The sequence below is a fragment of the Barbatula barbatula genome, assembly GCF_947034865.1.
Source record: "Barbatula barbatula genome assembly, chromosome: 1".
NCBI classification, from domain to species: Eukaryota; Metazoa; Chordata; class Actinopteri; order Cypriniformes; family Nemacheilidae; genus Barbatula; species Barbatula barbatula.
In genome coordinates, this window is record NC_136766.1 from 15,308,271 (window position 1) to 15,325,629 (window position 17,359).

Below are 17,359 nucleotides of genomic sequence, written 5' to 3' on the forward strand. Positions count from 1 at the left end.
GAAGCTAAAACTCCATAACACATTGAAGGGGATAGTTTGCCGAAATTCTGTCATAATTGACACCCCTTCAGGTTGTTCAAAACCTGTATAAATGTCTTTGTTCTGCTGAACACAAATATATTGGTAAAGAATGACAGTAACCAAACACATCTCAACCTCCATTCCATAGTAGGGAAAATAAATAGGCTACTATGGGTGTCAATGTGGAATGAGATCTGTTTGGTTACTGACACTTTTCTTCAGTCTTGGAACAATCTGAGGGTGAGCAAACGATGATAGAATTTTCATATTTTGGCTTTAGCAGTGACATTTGTCTCAAAGAAATAGAAATGAAACTTTTTAAAAGGTTTATTAAAGGTTTTGAACTTCACAATGAAAAAAATGATGTACATGGCATTTGAACAATGCAACCAAGTTCGTGTCTGGGGTTTGGTGAATTTGATCATGAATTGAGAGAAAGGATGGTTGGGCTCCAATTAGGAAGCTGTTACAGAGAGGAAATGAGGAAACTATTCAGTATTAAAAACTACACAACATTGCAATCCAAATTTAAAACTGTAAGTGCAGACTTAACAGCTGTCCTCTCAGAACCCACTGATGGCACTACCTTTCAAAATACACAGTCAAACCAAAATCTCGGAAATCAACAAGATGACAAATTAATGCAATTTTCACACTCCCACAGACATGAGTATTAAGGCCTTTCGCCAACAACAGTACCACCACACACACAAACAGAGCCAGACTTAAAATAAAACGTTGTTTCACTCTTTTTTTGTAAAGTTTATTCAAACATTTTAAAATATTTATCAAGTTAAAGAGAGGAACTTTATTGCAAATCCTTAACTTTAAATGCTCTGCATATGGTGTTGTAATAATCACACATATTTATCATTTATGTCCCTCAACATACATAAATTGAAAAGGTTTTTGTCCTCCATCACCAATCCACCTTAAAACAAGCCCTTAAAAGAATAACAACACAGAGGACTGTCTACTTCAGAGGATGGAAACCTTTATCCCAAAATGTTTTAGAGAGGAAGTATTAATAGTGATAGAAATACCAACTGGATTTTGGAATCTCATTTACTGAGTTTGGAAAATGTAAACTACAATTTAATGTTATTTGTCAAAGAAAACGCTATTTAAGGTGTACATGAACCTTTGCTGTATAGCATATAGCAAAACAACTTCTTTGTGCCATCCAACAAGGCTTCGATCACTATGCATATGTAAAAACTAGATATTATGATCCAAGACATCATACTCCCATAACCACATGAAGCAAATAAAAAAAAAATTAACAATCCAATTTAACCTGGCTCATACAAAACACAAGGGCTTAGTTTGTAACTCAAAATCCTGCCTCTTCACGTTTTCTACTTGCAATGGGGCATAGGCAACAGTGACCCCTTTATTATAACATCTGATGTTACAACAAAACAAAACGCTTTTGCCTAGTAAGGTTACAAGCAAGGTAATTTTTTTAAAATATTTTTTTGATAGATTTTGACGGAAATAAATTTTAGATTTTTGTCAGATTTACTTTTAGAAACTGTTTGCAAGTAATGCTCGACCGATTCTGTTAGGCCCGCATATCTAGGAAAAATCCTGCATACCAAAAGTTTAAATAAAAGCAAAACAAACATCAAAGGTGCTTTTGGAAATTAAAATGTTCGGGTTCCCAAAGCCCCAGCTTTTACGGTTCAACCTGTTAATGCACACGTCACACCATTTACAATCTGCTTATGCAGAATATATGTGTAACATTTTCAAATAGATACATCTGTAACAAAAGATAAACTGGAAAGAATTGATAGAACGTCTTAAAGCCAGCAGATGGCAGGCTAAACATGGAGATATCCTCTCACTGTGTGAAAGGTAATCAAAGTGAATCTGCCAAAATAATAAAGTACAATTCTAGTATGGACTGGATTTTGCTTCTGCATTACGAAAATTACAAGACTGATAGTGAAGCAGCTTGAATTTTTCAAACCAAACAGCATTGTTCATGCAAACATAAAAGGGTCCCTGCACCTTTCTTTCCCCGGTCCCCAAAAATACCTACAGAGCAGTTTAGTCCTCATTCACTGCAAAAAGGGTAAAAAGAAAAAAAATCTACCAGTTCTCAGAAACATTGTAATTTGTGTTTCTATTTGCATACAACAAAATATTTTAGAAGGTTGTAGAGTTATGGTGTGCCAAAATGTATTGCTTTATCTACCCCTCTTTGTTTTAAATCTTGCTAGGTACTTTATGCTGTGAGTACATGCATTAGTACACTGAAGCAGCCACAGATTTCTGGTACACGTGGAGACATGTACATGAAATATTTTCAAGCAAATCTCTTTTCTGGACCGTTCTGGAAACACTTGTATGCGCTTTTCCTGGTTTAATAAAGATACATAATTAATAATTGGTAGTCACTCTCGTTTTGGAAAACAAACCTACAACCAATCTTTGCTTCACTCTATAAAATTATATATAGCTTATAAACCTCTATATGCACTCTTGTGTGTAATAGTTTTTAACGATAACTAGTATGAAATTATGCACGAATACTTCCAAATATTAAACTGTTTAAATATTTGGAACAATATTGATATTGCAACTATTCTTTGACACCAGACCATTTTTATGTTTTTCTCCAAAAAATCCTGAAGTGGGTGAAATAATTGGCTAAACAATTCAAATCCATCAATCACAATGGCTGTATTAGGAGGTATACTTAAGCAATGCATGCAAGCAACTTTAAAGGAAATGTAGCCTTGCAAGAGATCTTGTGCATAAACCCTCTGCTTTATACGAGCTCTCTGTTGTTCAGTTTGCCTGTTGTATTGTTGAGCTTGTAAAGAATAGAAATAGAAAAAGAATAGAAAAATCCAATCCGGGTTTATTCCTTAGCATCCTCTCAAAGCAATGGGGGCACCATCAGATGGTTAATGCAAAACAGCACAGAAAAGTGTGCATGGAGGGACTCAACAGCACTTTTTTCTTTAGCACACCAAACCTCACACAACTCTCAAATTTGACGAAAAAAAAAACTAAAATCTAACTAAATGGGATCTGGGGATTTTGCAACTGTCGTGCTTTCAACCTGACTTCTGAGTATTCATAGTTAGGTCACAGAAACTTATGCAATTAGAAAGACTGAGACTAGGTTTACAAGCACATGCACAATCAGTTGGACCACAGCTACAGTGAATCCTTGATCATACATAAAATAGAAGCTAAAATCTATAAGGGGTAAATGAAAGAACATTTTTAATGCTTAACTATGCCTTTTAACTCTCTTCAAAATTTATCAACCTTGGAATTAGAAGACTGAAAACAAGTCTATAATAAATGCTGTTGAACAAAATCATCTAACTGCACATCCAACCTATTGCCATGTTTTTCCTCCAAGCTGAATGCTGTTTCAGGTGAACTGAATGAGGATTAACAGGGTTTAGGACAGTGTGGGTAAATGAAAGCCCATGGGCCCTGAGGTTGCTGTTTTTATGAGGGTCCCCCTCTGGATTATGGTTGAAGATGATGTGAGAAAACTGGCATTATTATGCCTTGGTGTTCAGCAGACGGTTTATACATTACTGCTTCCTAAAAAGCAAAGGAAGGGACACAACTTAATATTACGTAAGTCAACACAAAATAATGACTAGAACTTTATCTTTTCAATGGATCATAACTTCTTGCCAATGTATAGGCTAATGGACTCCAAGCAGTGTGCAAATGATTTCTGTAGAATCTAAATCAGTAAAGATTTGTGCACTTCTTACCTCTGCACTGAGAACTTGGAAACAAAGGAGAACACAGAGTACTTTGCCTAAAGTACTCCTCATGCTGTATATTATTTAAGCACTGTTCTCCAAAGTTTAACAGAGGAATCTGTTGAGGTAAAGGGACAAAAACCAATCAAGCAAACAAATTAAGAGAACATTAAGACTGTGATTCTCCATCATTTATGGGATACTTCACACAAAAATGAAAATTCTGTCATAATTTAGTCGCCTTCGAGTTGTTCAAAATCTGTATACATTTCTTTGTTCTGATAAACACAGACAAAGATATTTGTAACCAGACAGATTTTGACTCCCATTGACACCCATAAAAATTACTTTTATCATTTTTTTGTTCTGTTGAACACAAAAGACGACATTTTGAAGAATGTAGGATAGCAAACAGTTCTGAGGCACTTTAGACTACAATTATATTTTTCCAAGTGTGGTAGTCAACAGGGGGCATTCAGTAAATTTTCATTTATGAGTCAAGTATCCCTTTAATATCAAATGCATCTGTGAAATGCATTATATGTATTGTTATATGGTCCACAGAGTTTGAAGAAAAATGTTACCTCATGCATATCTTGAACCCCATCCAATGACTTCCCACTTTTTTGAATCGGATCAGTTGCAACACATTTGCAAGACTCTGTCTCTCTGAAAGATTCCTCTTGTTGAAAAACAGAAGAATGCACATGAGAATGCAACTCTGACACTGCTGCCGTCTCACAGTGTTCGCAAATCTCTTGTTCAGTAATGGGCAGCAGGGTGCTGCCACCTTCCTGCGAATCAAGCGATGTCTGGGCACTCTTCTCCATGCCAGACTTCTTTAATTTGGGTAAGAACTTCCCAGACTCTAATTCAGATTTCCCATAATACGGACCCTCACACTCTGCGTCCTCCTCAAGGGGCTTGAGGTCAGCCTGTGGGTCATCAAAGAGGTTTACCTGACCGACTGGAAGACTCACTTCCTCTTTCTCGGACTCGACATCTGACTCACTACATCCACCTGGAGACAGCTCCGAGGCAGATATTGGCCGGAAATGAGTCCTTGGGGAAATTCGAATGGCCCGATACTGAGTCCGGTTTATGCCATATAACCAAGGGCAAAAGGGCTCGTTGTCTGAGTCGGAGCATAAAATGGATTTTGGCTTGAATCCCGGGCTGAACGATGCCATATCCTCTGGCTCAAAAGAGCACTCCACATGCAGGACCTGGGAAAAGGGGTTGTTTAGATCAAAGGATGAAAACGGGTAATCTAGTCCCGGTTCTTCTCCACGGAAGCCTCCACATGATCCAAGTAAATCTTCATGGAAGACGACAGAAAATCCCTTATTCAAACCATCCCCTGGTACTTTGGTGGCCTGCTCGTTTTGACCTAGGGACACAAGTGGTCTCCACAATGGCTTGTGGCCGGGAGCAAAGCAACTACTTGGGTTCATGAACACCTCTGCCCCAGCAAAGGTTACCATATCAGAGGATGTGGCTGCTGCACACTGCAACAAATTCCCACAAGCATCACTGGGTGGAATCATAGCCCATTCTCTGTCACCACTTAGAGTCTTCAGCTCTCCATAGACCCCTCCAAGTATAAATGATGTGCTGTCCTGTGAACCACAATTCCAGGGCTTGGACGGTGTTGTATAATCCCCATCCATTTTAGACAGCTTGTTTTTACAAAGAACCTCATCCTTTTTCTGTTCATCCCAAAGATGATATTCCGAGCGCTGCACAGCCTTCTTCTGAATGATTTCGCCTTTTACATCCTTGTCAAGACAACTGCACTGGTAGCCAGCAGCCTCCTCGGAAAACAAGTGCTCTCCTGTGTTCTTCACCCCAAGTGTTAAAACACAGTCTCTGTCTCCAATAGCCATCCAAATATCTTTTATGATCCCTGAGGTGTATTCATCAGTTTGTTGATTTGGGACATCTGAAAACACAACAGCATTATACAGCTTACTCTCATCCTGCTCTAATGCGATGCCACAAATAGACTCCAATTTCGATTTCTTATTGAAGGGCTGGTTGGACTCCGTGCCTATACTCTGTTCTCCTTGCTGGTGACTTGAGTTCTCCTGCAAGAAATCCAAAAGGTCCTCCTCCAGACATGAAGGTGGAATAAGGGGAATACAACTGACCTCTTCATTACCATATTGTGCACACTCATCTGTTGGAGGACCGATCTGCTCACTGTCTGATCGCGTCTCTTCTGAGTGAGACCACGGACTGCAGGTCCTCGTTGATAAATTGGAGCAGTGTTCCGTTTCATCGAAGGCACTGTTTTTGGTCCAAATTAGCAAACGCGATTGTTTGTTGCCTTGTGGATCTAAACAGCTACTTGAATCTACATTGTCCTGACCCCCTGTAAGCGAGTCACTGGGGAAAGAAAAAGTAGGGCTATCGTACTGCAACTCAAAAAGCGAAAAGCAGGAGTTCAGGGCAGAGATGCTACCACTGGCTTCTTGGAGATGAGGTCCTGCGAAAGCTCCGGACAACTTGCTAAAGTTAAACGGACCACTGTCCAACAAAGGGGAGAGTCTGACAGGAGAGTCGCCTGTACAACTTTCTCCCTCCAAATCCTCCAAACTGGACGATGAACAACACTCCCACACTTGAGCAATGTTTTCCATATCTTGTGTGAAAGAAGTATCAGCTTCTGAGGCTCCCAGAGAATCCTCCCTTATTGCACTTTCCCCTTGCAGCTCAAGGCCATCTAAAAATACACACCCCGCTTCAAAGTGTTTTCGCTCAATGCTCTTCTGACGAATCATGTTCAAGATTCGACTTTCTTGTACCGCATTGGAGGCACTAGGATCCAATATGGATTGATAAAGATCAACTTCATAGAAGTGAGTGAATTCAGACAGATGCGTGTCATCTATATCTTGACCATCTTCAGGAGGAGGGCAGCTCAGAATCCCATTCAGTTCAGTACACTCTTCATCACCTTCACCGGGCACTTCAATAAAGTGCCCGTCCACAAAAGTGCCTGCCGCAAGGTACGCCCTTTGGAAAGAATTTGCAATGCATATCCCTTGAATTCTCTCTGACAGACAGTCCACATCAATGGACATATCCAAGTCATTGTCTTTACTTCTATACTTTGTCTCCAGTTTGCTTCTGCTGAGGGGGACAAAGTACTCAGAGATGGGCTCTGTGTACCAAAGAGGCTCCTCCATATATTCCTTTTTATTGGCCTCGCCTCCTGACTCCTGTGCCTCAACCAGATTAGCATCTTTGCGAATCTCCCTTAGAGGCCTCTTGCCTTTTTTCATGTAGTGCTGCTGTTGCTTGTGCGGGCCTCCAGTGGAGTTTATGCTGCCACGTGCATTTTTCCTCTCCTCTTTGTCGATCACTTTTAATGCCAGTTTGAAGTGTCCACCACTGCGCCCTCTTTTGTTTCTGCTGCTGACCTCTCGAGACTTGTGTCTAATGCGGACTGCTTTGCAACTAGAGTTCTGGTCACCCTGGTTACCACTGGAGCTTGAGCCAGCCTCACTAGAGCCAGAGGACCACGATCTGGGACGGAACCTCCCCTCGGTCCGGTGTCTGGCCTGCTTCTTACTTTGAGAAGTAACCTGATCATCTGCCACTGCTGTTGCGCAACCATGGAATCGGTTCTCCTTCTCCCTCTTAGTGCGTCGCTGCTGGGCCCTCTCGCTGGTTTGAGTGGAGCTGGGTGCTTCGAGTGTTCGGTCCTTAAAAGCTTCACCTTCGCTAGTGCAGTCTTTTGGGGAGGATGTGTCTGTGCTTGTTTGTGGGACAGCAGATGATGAGCTGGAATATGTGCAGGCTTTTGTTTTGTTCCACACTGTCATAATTTCTTGGAGACAGGAAACAGGTTTTTCAGAGAGAGGTGGAAAAGCTTCATAGTACCTAAGGGAAGAAACGACACTATGATTATTCAACTGAGATCTTAAATCAAGGTGTGCAACATTCAACATTATGACATTACAGGCCGTTTAATTTACTTACATCTCAACCTGGTCCTTGGAGGAAGGAGATTCATCCAGCTCAGGAGACTGAGATATATCCGTCTTTTTACTTCCTTGCTTTTCTTTTTCTATAAAATAACAGAACATAACTTTTTTTTACTAGTCACAACATCATAGTTTTCTTATATAGTTAGTTACAATTATCAAGAAGTCTACATAATTTAAAATGCTTATAATTAATTACTTGACATGTTTTCATTACAAATGTCACTACTGTAATGCTAAAGATGTTAAAGCACTACAAAACAATAACAACTAAAGAACACGTTTATAATGCAATTTATTTTTGTGAAACCTGCAGGAAACAGAGAACATGTCAACCAACCTTTCTGTTTGTTTTGAATCTCCTTGAGTTTGGAGCAAAGTTCCTCAACCAAGCTTTCAATTCCAGAATTCTGAAGGGGAAAAATACATTTTAATTTGCATCGTTTTAAATGAAAACTGTCTATACATGTTTATACTTAATTATCAGTGTTGTGAGACCCCCTATGGCTATTTCAAACTGATCCGACAAATATCAACAAACTAGTTTCAGTGTAAATACATCAATGTTGGAGAATCGGGATATTAAAAGTCAGCGTTTTTGTTTTATTCAACATTCTCAAACAGACTAGTTCTATTTATTAAACAGAGGGAAACCGTGTTTAAAACCATTTTGCAGCATGATATGATAGTCACCTGGCCGAATGATAGATTAGTAATTATTGTTAAATTGAATAGATAGTTGTTGTGGTAAATAACGATGTCACATAACATGTTTAATATATATTTATATATGCAAATTTGTGTCAAAGTATGTTGGTGCTGTGTGGACATAACTTGTGTCATTTGAATAACACATTTGAATTTAGAGGTAAACAAAACTCATGAAGCAATGATCTTACCTCATCAGATGCTGAACGCAAACATTGCACAGCAGCTTGTTTCTTCATCTCTTCCAGACTAAGGTCAGTCCCTCCCTTCCTCTTGCTCTTCCCCCATTTCTTTCCCGTTCCCTTCTCCCAGCCCAGGAAGATATCATTTTCCTGTGCAAAAAGAAAATGAGGATTTGATTGATTGCTTAGTTTTAGTAAAAGTATGCTACAAATCAATGCTCAAATACAATTATTACTATGACAGTATAATTGAAAAAGTAACTGGAAAACCATATAATTAAAGCTCACTGAAACTACCATTTTGTTTAAAAGCTAACAAAAAGATCTGAGCACTTAATTCTAATACGGCAGCACATCAATCTTTTCAAATGTCATTGCTTCTCAGATGTCTTGAGACAACTGGTCACCAGACACGAGAGTATCAGTCTCGTTTGGAATTACATTTAACTAATATTATTTATGATAGGAATTTAGCCCTCGGATCTGTTTACGTTTTTATTTTGTAGAATAAGTAAACATATTGCTTCACTTCAAAAGATATTAACGCGCTGGAGTTAAGTGATATATTTACAAGTTAGTCACTTTCAGTTTCAAAACTGAAGCATCTGTATTTCACAGAACAAAAGGTTATATGGGAGCAGAATGACATGACAGAAATCAGATACTTAAAAAAAGCATACAGTTATTACCTACTATATCTGTGAAATGATTCACTTGATCTGATTTACGCATCAAACTTATTTTATAGATGTTCCAATACACTTTTTCCATACCTGGTCCTGCAGGTCATAGTCATAGCTGTCGTGAAGCAGCAGGCTAAGGATGTAGCGGGTGTAGATCACTGCATCTATGCCACATTTCTCCAGCTCCTGACCCAGCCAGCTCTGCACTGGCCCAAGTGACTGTAGCGAAGACATCTCTGAGGGGGTCACAGGGCCTGACAGAGGGGAGGCCCCTGATACTCTTTCAGGGGCAGGGCCGTCTGACTCTCCACTCACTGGACGCATGAGATTAGGTTGGAGCCATTCGATGCAGTTGCATGTTCCCAGTTGGACATGGGGGAGTGGTATGAAAGGGACAGAACTTAAACTAATGTACCGGAGGGTGGATTCAATACAGCAGGACAAAGACAGGAAGGTCTACATGAAGAGTCATGTTGAATCTTCTATATTTGTATTGCTGTAAGCAAAGAGAGGCTCTAATCTTCAGGCATGGCTGTGACCACTGGAAGCTGACAGCTTACTGAATAGGGTCACTTTCAGTCATAAGGGTTCATCTTAAATAACAGCTGGTTCCAGGCCTAACCTGCAAGACAAAGCAAAACATTTGAGTTTGTAATAAACATCAAATGTGATACCTATTCTAACGTCATCCAGCTGTTACAGGGTCAAATTTGAGTAAGAATTACGTTAAAGACAATCAAAATTCAATAGCATGCTATATTCACACGACTAAGTGGATCTTGTAGTTTGGGGTTCAACAGTGTTTAATGCATTCTGACTTTTTTTAGAATGTTAAACGTGCTGGCTTCTCGTGCTTAACATGGTCAACTTGTCCAAAAACTGGTTGTCCATATGACGTAGTAGGTAAACCGGAGTCAAATGTCTGTTTTTTTGTTGCCAATCGGCAGCGAGTGTTTGCGTGTTTTTCATGTAAAAAACTTAGTGACTCCACAGTTATGCAGGGATAATGCAATAATGTATTGTGTGCTTGTGCTGTAGTTCATATAGCCTATATCTAGAGCCCTATGATTTCAGTCATGCAGACGAGGAATCCTGCTATGTAAATCTGTCATCTGCCGGTTCTACGTGTATGAGTAAATGTGTTGCAATGTTTAACGCTTATGGATTTGAATGTAAATCGCTGTATGAGCACATAAACATCATGTCCAGAGTTGCCCTCACAAGTTTATTTCAGGTGCATTTAACCGTTTTAACTTTTTGAGAAATACTATCGTTTAGGGCTGTGCAAAATTATCGATACAGCTAACTATTGCGATAATTTTTTTCACGATAGTGTATCGATAGTCCAACCTATAGAATCGATACCTTTAAAAAGTCATGTTTTGAATGGATTCAAAATGACGTTTCATCGCATAACCATTTTTTCCGTTCCTGTTGATGTCGCTGTGATTCGCTGTCATACGGACAATGTCTCAAAAGTAAGCAGGTGCGAGAAAGCAAATGGCGTTAAGTAGATTCATTCATATAAATCACCAACAAGCTTCCGTATATCTTAGCTCGTGCAAAGAAAATAACAGAGTCTGTGGTGTATTTTATTTGTAAGGATTTGCGACAGTGTGGTTGAAAACCCCGGCTTCGGGCATATGGTGAACACTAGCTGTGTTATGTGATTCCGATTCGCAGGCACATAACGGACCTAGAAGTACCCGGGATTTACGAAGAGGTAAAAAAATCCCTTACCCCGGAGAGCGAGTGACCCTGATTTGCAATGCATCGTATGTTGGGGTTACATCACAACCACAGACACGGGCAATGCATGAGACGAGCCATACTGGCATAAACATTGCGGAGTTACTGAAAACTGCACTGGTGGAGTGGGATATAAAAGAGAGTCATACTGACAATTTCAGTTTTATGAATAGATTTTAATGTACTTTGTTTTTTATTAACAACATACTGAAAAAAATAAGTTTTTGTGGCATTTGCATTTAAATGTTTAATGGCTAAATATGCACTTTAAACATTATATGTTCGCTGTTCAGTAACACTGTGTAAGCAAGATGACAAATACCTCTTATCTTAGCTTTCTTAATAAAATTGAATGGAATCTTTTGTGTCAGGAGTTATCACTATAATGTGATGAACATACCAGAATACCATAGATTGTACACACCAACATGTATTTTTAGCTCACTCTTAATTCGTATTTATTTAAAACAAATTATTGCAATATATCGAACGTTTGTATCGTATCGAATGTATTGTGATATATTGTATCGGGACCCATCTATCGTGATATGTATCGTATCGTGAGGCCCTTGCCAATACACAGCCCTACTATCGTTACTGAACTACACGTACTTACTGAAACTCAAATATTGTGGCAGTATCTTCACAATTACCCATCAACATAGGTTAACCTAAACGCTCGAATTAGAAAATTCTGTAGTGGTCTATAGTATTTGATACAGCAAATTGTGGTATTCCTTCACTGGCTACCCATTAAGTATCGTATTGACTTTAAAGTTATTTTAATCACTTATAAAGCCTTAAAGGGTTTAGCCCCTACCTACCTAACAGAGCTTCTATCACACTACAACCCATCACGCGCTCGAAGATCTCAAAATGCAGGACTTTTGATAATACCTAGAATATCTAAATCCACCAAAGGGGGCCGAGCTTTCTCATACGTAGCACCTAAACTCTGGAATAGCCTTCCTGACACTATTTGAGGATCAGACACACTCGCCCAATTAAAATCTAGATTAAAGACACATCTTTTCAGCCAAGCATTCACTTAAAGCAAATATGCTTAATAAACCACTAGGAGATGCTGACATTAGATATTTTTACTAGAATAAGTGGATTTATTATATAACACACCATGTAGTGTGTTTTACCCTTTCTTGGGTTTTTCGTTTTTCCCCTGTAAAGCTGCTTTGGAACAATGCAAATTGTGAAAAGCGCTATATAAATAAAATTGAATTGAATTGAATCTTGTTGTAAATTGATAAACGGTAGTATAGTTTAATATTTCCTATAGTAAGGTTCAAAAACACTATATTGTACTTTATTAATGTGCTGACCTGCATTTGAATTTTTTAAAGATGATAACAGACCTTTTATACTTGTGCTACCTATACAAATGTTAGGCCTCTGCTACAAAATGTTAAACCTCTGTAGCAAAGTGCTGAGTGCAAATATTTTTAACTCAGATTGTGGATCGAGATTCTTTGTTACAAAGATTTTGATATGCTTTTTTGGGAAGATCGCCCAGCTATAAATTTGATCAAACTAAATACATTTCGAAGATACAAAGTATGCAATACTACTCTATAGGTACTCGAGATTAATATGAGATTGGCAGAAACTGGCTGTGTTACCTTCGCTTTAAGGAAGCCCTGTAGATTAGACAGCACCTGACAGCGCTTGTGATAAATGAATTATACCTACAGCTCTTTAATAGGGGAACTTAAAGAAATTAAATAAATAAAAAAGCAGAATCACTAGCGTTTCACGCCACAAGACCAAAGTCCTCATAAGAGCAGGCAGGATACAGCTCAGAACAGAACGGCTCATATGCACCTCAGAACTATGTAACCCAGCACTTGGACTCACTGTGCAATACATGTTAAGTATTCTGTAGATGCAACATCAAGTTCATGAGTTTTTTTTTTACTTCTGACATTAACAAGTCAAGGTATCACTAGAGTAAACTAGAATACTGCACAAATAGGGTACTGTTGCTCTTATCAAGCAACTCTTTATTTACTACTTTATGCGGTGGAGCTTTAACAGAGTGGATTTTAGAGTTTTCTGAAAGGATTTGACTGTGAGAAAAATCAAACACAGTCTCTCATAGAAATGGATCTCTCAATTATTAGTGGATTCTACCTACCTCATTCAACCAATGCGAAAAATAATCACATTTTTGTAGCATTTTAAAACTCAAACTAGTGAGCAATGAGCATGCATACCAGTCTATCTGGAATGCAAACTTGTCTTATTTATGGCATTCATGTCATGCAAAACAATACATTAGATTACAAAAAATGTAAAGAAACGGGTCATATGTGTTCTGACTCAGCTATGTAATAATCACCTCCAACCAATATTCAAACACAGCAAGCTGGTGCACAGCAAACTGTAATTTTCACTTTCTAGCTAATTATACAGGATAAATAAATAATCATATTCCATAATTACAAATGTAGTTTGACTTAGTTTCCTATTATAATGTCACAGACTATGTTACTTTTAAAAACCACTAACTTCCTTAACACAAAGAGGTACATCCAAAAACCACAGTGTCATTTTCAAACCACTCATTTTTATTCAGACAATCTTATCTGTACATTTAAACACATTTTATGTCTTCATTCAAGCAAAGTTAAATTAAAATGCTCATATTTTTAGAAGGCCATAAGCAGTCTACCCCTCCCTGTCCTGTCGTCACACCCATGTGTCACCGCGTAATCACCACATTGAAAGAATTGAATTCCTAATCAGAATAATATTTTCGGTTAACTTTTTAAACAATACATCTAATCACAAAGGCTCTGGTACTTTATTCACAATCACAAAGCCACCCGAGTATGAGGCAGAAGTTATTAAATGAGGAACTGCTTGGGAGTCTAAATGAACAGTAATGCATTCAGACTACAGCGATCCAAAAACTTTTTTTGGCGTTTCTTTACAATTTTGTAGAAGGTCAAGAGTGCAAAAGGGCATGCAAAATGATATCTACAGTGCTTTAATGTGAAATGCTGCCCTTGACGTTTGCCCCTTTATATGTAATGAATCGCGTTAGAATATATCCACAAGCGTTTAGATTTTGCGTTATTATTGTAGTCGTGTATTAAAAGACTATTTAAAAGCGAAATTGCCCACGTTCTCCAGAATACGTGTTTGAAAAAGAAATGTTAACCACATCAAAAAAATACCATGCAGTGCAAATTGCAATCATTGTTTGACAATGACAGGAGAACAGCGGAATGACAGGAGGCCAGCTGACTAATGTTAGCTAATAGCTAACTATCACCTGACCAGCCAGTTACCTGAAACCCCAATATTGAACTCAGTTACTCGTCCAAAGGTAACGTTACAGACTGTAACGTTTTTGAATTCGCTGCTGTTTTACTTAACCAAATAAAATAATATCACAGTAAGTTTGGTTACAAAAAAAATCGACGTCCATAGGCCACCATCTATAAAGTGTAAGCGCAGTGGACAACCACAAACTAAAAGTTACTTTCCTTTAAATTTACTCAGCGTGAATCAACAGTCATTCATTTGTTGTTCTGCGTAAGGGTATAAAACATATATAATCATATGCAAGCTGTGGAAGACCATCGTTTCGCTCTGCTCCATTGTAATCGTAAGTTACTAAATGTTTACTGGCAGGCCAGGATATTTCCACTTAATGCACAACGTTGAAATTTACAAATGTAACATTTCGCTTTACCCGGTGGGGACGACAAATGTCGTTGTCATATAAAGTGTCAAACTGAGGCGGTTTAATGTATAAACAATTGACCGCTCATACAGTCTTATTTGCTGGCTAACTCGGACACCATTTTACGCAACAGAGTCTAGTCCCGGTTTACCGCTTCCTAGACAAACTAGACATCTTAAGTGGATATGCTTCACAAAAACCGCCATAAAGCTTAAAGCTTTCTTTGCGCATTCATTTGAAAAACAATGACGTCTAAAATGGAAAAGAAGTCAGTTAACACAAACAGTGGGTGTAGCGCTAAGCTATGCTAGTAACGTTACACAGTTGTAGCTAACGTAAACCGGGGAGGAGGCGCGGCTGATTTGCCTAGCTACAGCCGTTTGTAATATCTGTGTATACGATCAGAACTAGTGAAAATATGGTACGTAACAAACATTTACAACGCGGAAACACAGTTTAGGATCAGGCAATAATCTTACCTGCTGTAACCCTACGCAGTGTGCTAAGAGCAGCAGGAGAAGCGATGACTTCTCTCCCGCTGCCGTTCCGAGCTCGAGCTCTGAGATCCGCCGCAATGGCGTCACAGATATCAGGCGCAGGACAGAATCTGTTACGTCCTTAGCTTCGGATAGGACGCAGCTGACGCTGACGACATTTTGGATCAAGCCGGGCTGGCATCATGGCTCCTACCACATAGATATAAATAACTAGACGTCGCATTCAAAGTCCAGGCATGTAGACGTGTCCGTCATCTTGGAACGGTCCACTCGCAGTTTGCTAGAATGCCTCAACACTGCGCAACCGTACTTGGCCCATTTATTTTATAACTGTCCTGTAACCCTTAAATTCTGGTCTGACATAAGCTCCTTTTTATTTGTGCATAAAAATATTGTTTATATGTTATCTCTTAAAGATATTATATGTTCATATACCAATGAATGTAAAATGTGTGATTACGTGGTTAATTTCTATATTTTAAATGGCAAATATTATATTCATAAACAAAAGTTTGCAAAATCTGCACTTAACTGCAATTTATTTTTGTTAGAATTGGAGAACTTAAAAAATATCTTATGCTCATAAACAACCAAAAAAATTTAAAAATTTATGCAGACGCTTTTTTCTATTTAATATTCCTTCTAGTTTTATGGATGGTCTTTTGTTTAAATATTTATATATATATAATTTTTTGTGGATTTATAATGTGTCCATAGGAAAGAGGAGAAATACTTGCTGTTATTTTCTGTATTTATTTATTTTCATTTTTTTCTTTATTATTTATTATTATTTTTTCATCTTTTTTTTCCTCTTAGTGTGATATGTATAATATTGCTTCTTTCAAAGATTTCTTTAAATAAAAAAAATAACCATGGTATCCTGTGTTAGTGTAGCGGATGTAATGTTAGAGTTTACACAACAATAAATGTGTTGTCATAATCACACAGTCAGATTGATTTTGAGCGTTAACGGACCTGCTCGCACCGTTCCAATGTGGCGGACGACCTACGTAAATCAGCCCATAGAAACAGACGCTAATGCGGTATCTAGTTATTTATATCTATGCCCTAACATCATAGTTCGATGGCCGGTGTCGACGGCTTTAAAAACGACTTTAGACACCATTTTACTTGTCTCCAGGCAACAAGACAGTTTACGAACGTGGATTCATACGGTATGCGGTCCAGTTCATTTTCAAAAGGAAATATGCGGTAAGCGGCCAAACGCGGGCCGCTTCGTTGGCGGAGCTCATACATCCAAAATCCCGCAACTTCCACGGGTTCGGCTCTTTGTGGCATGCGCAGCTTATCTTTTTGTGAGCGGCAGTCACATCGGCTTAAAGGCGGATGCGGCGGCAAATCCACCACTCACAGAAATCTTGGGCGCTCTCCCACCAAATAGAAATGTGTGGATCCGCAAAATATATGTAACCTTTTAATTACTTTAACAGGTTATGCACGTAAGGTAGTTACCCAGTTGAATATAGTGCTATTTGTATTTTATTTAGACGTTCGCCATTTATACATTTTTGTCCCTGGCAAAAAGTGGGAGTGTTGCCTGGCAATAGGAGAGTAGCGTCGCGGTGTTGCATAAACTGCACTTCAGCTTTTTTTTCTGTTAACTTTAGTTTTTGCGGCGTTTAATGAACAGCCTCAAGAGACCGCCCACTTTCCGTATACGGACATCATGCGAAAACGTGAGAAGCGCGCTAGCCAGACAGGACACTATGCCGCCTATATACATAATACGGTTTAAAAACGAAAAACTTACCAAGCATAACTTTCTCACCCTTCCATTTCTAACACAATGGTAATCTGTTCGATGATCTTACATCTGTCAAAGCAGAAATAAAACCGCTGCTTGTGTTTATCATCTCCGGTCGCGCTCGTACATTGCACGCACTTATTTTGAATGAATCTGAAAAAGCAAATACAGTTGACAATACAATGTGTATGGTTTTTCAGATATTTCTTGTAAGAAATCAGGACAGAAGTGGACAAAATAGACGGATTACAGCAGCAGGTGTAAACTATGGAGGACCAGAAGAGTTGTGTGAAAAGTAATAAAGCATTTC

At 38.6% G+C, this 17,359-nt stretch overlaps 1 protein-coding gene across 1 annotated transcript; it reads right to left on the reverse strand.

Annotated features, from left to right (window-relative positions):
- Positions 1 to 333: 333 nt before the first annotated feature.
- kiaa0232 (KIAA0232) lies at positions 334 to 15,482 on the reverse strand. Its single transcript, XM_079460919.1, has 8 exons — positions 15,267 to 15,482; positions 9,423 to 9,954; positions 8,659 to 8,799; positions 8,100 to 8,169; positions 7,755 to 7,842; positions 4,352 to 7,655; positions 3,777 to 3,885; positions 334 to 3,597 (listed from the first exon to the last, which is right to left on the reverse strand). The coding sequence occupies exons 2-8, from the start codon at positions 9,654 to 9,656 to the stop codon at positions 3,581 to 3,583; spliced, it is 3,963 nt and encodes a 1,320-aa protein (XP_079317045.1). The 5' UTR covers positions 9,657 to 9,954; positions 15,267 to 15,482; the 3' UTR covers positions 334 to 3,580.
- Positions 15,483 to 17,359: the final 1,877 nt, after the last annotated feature.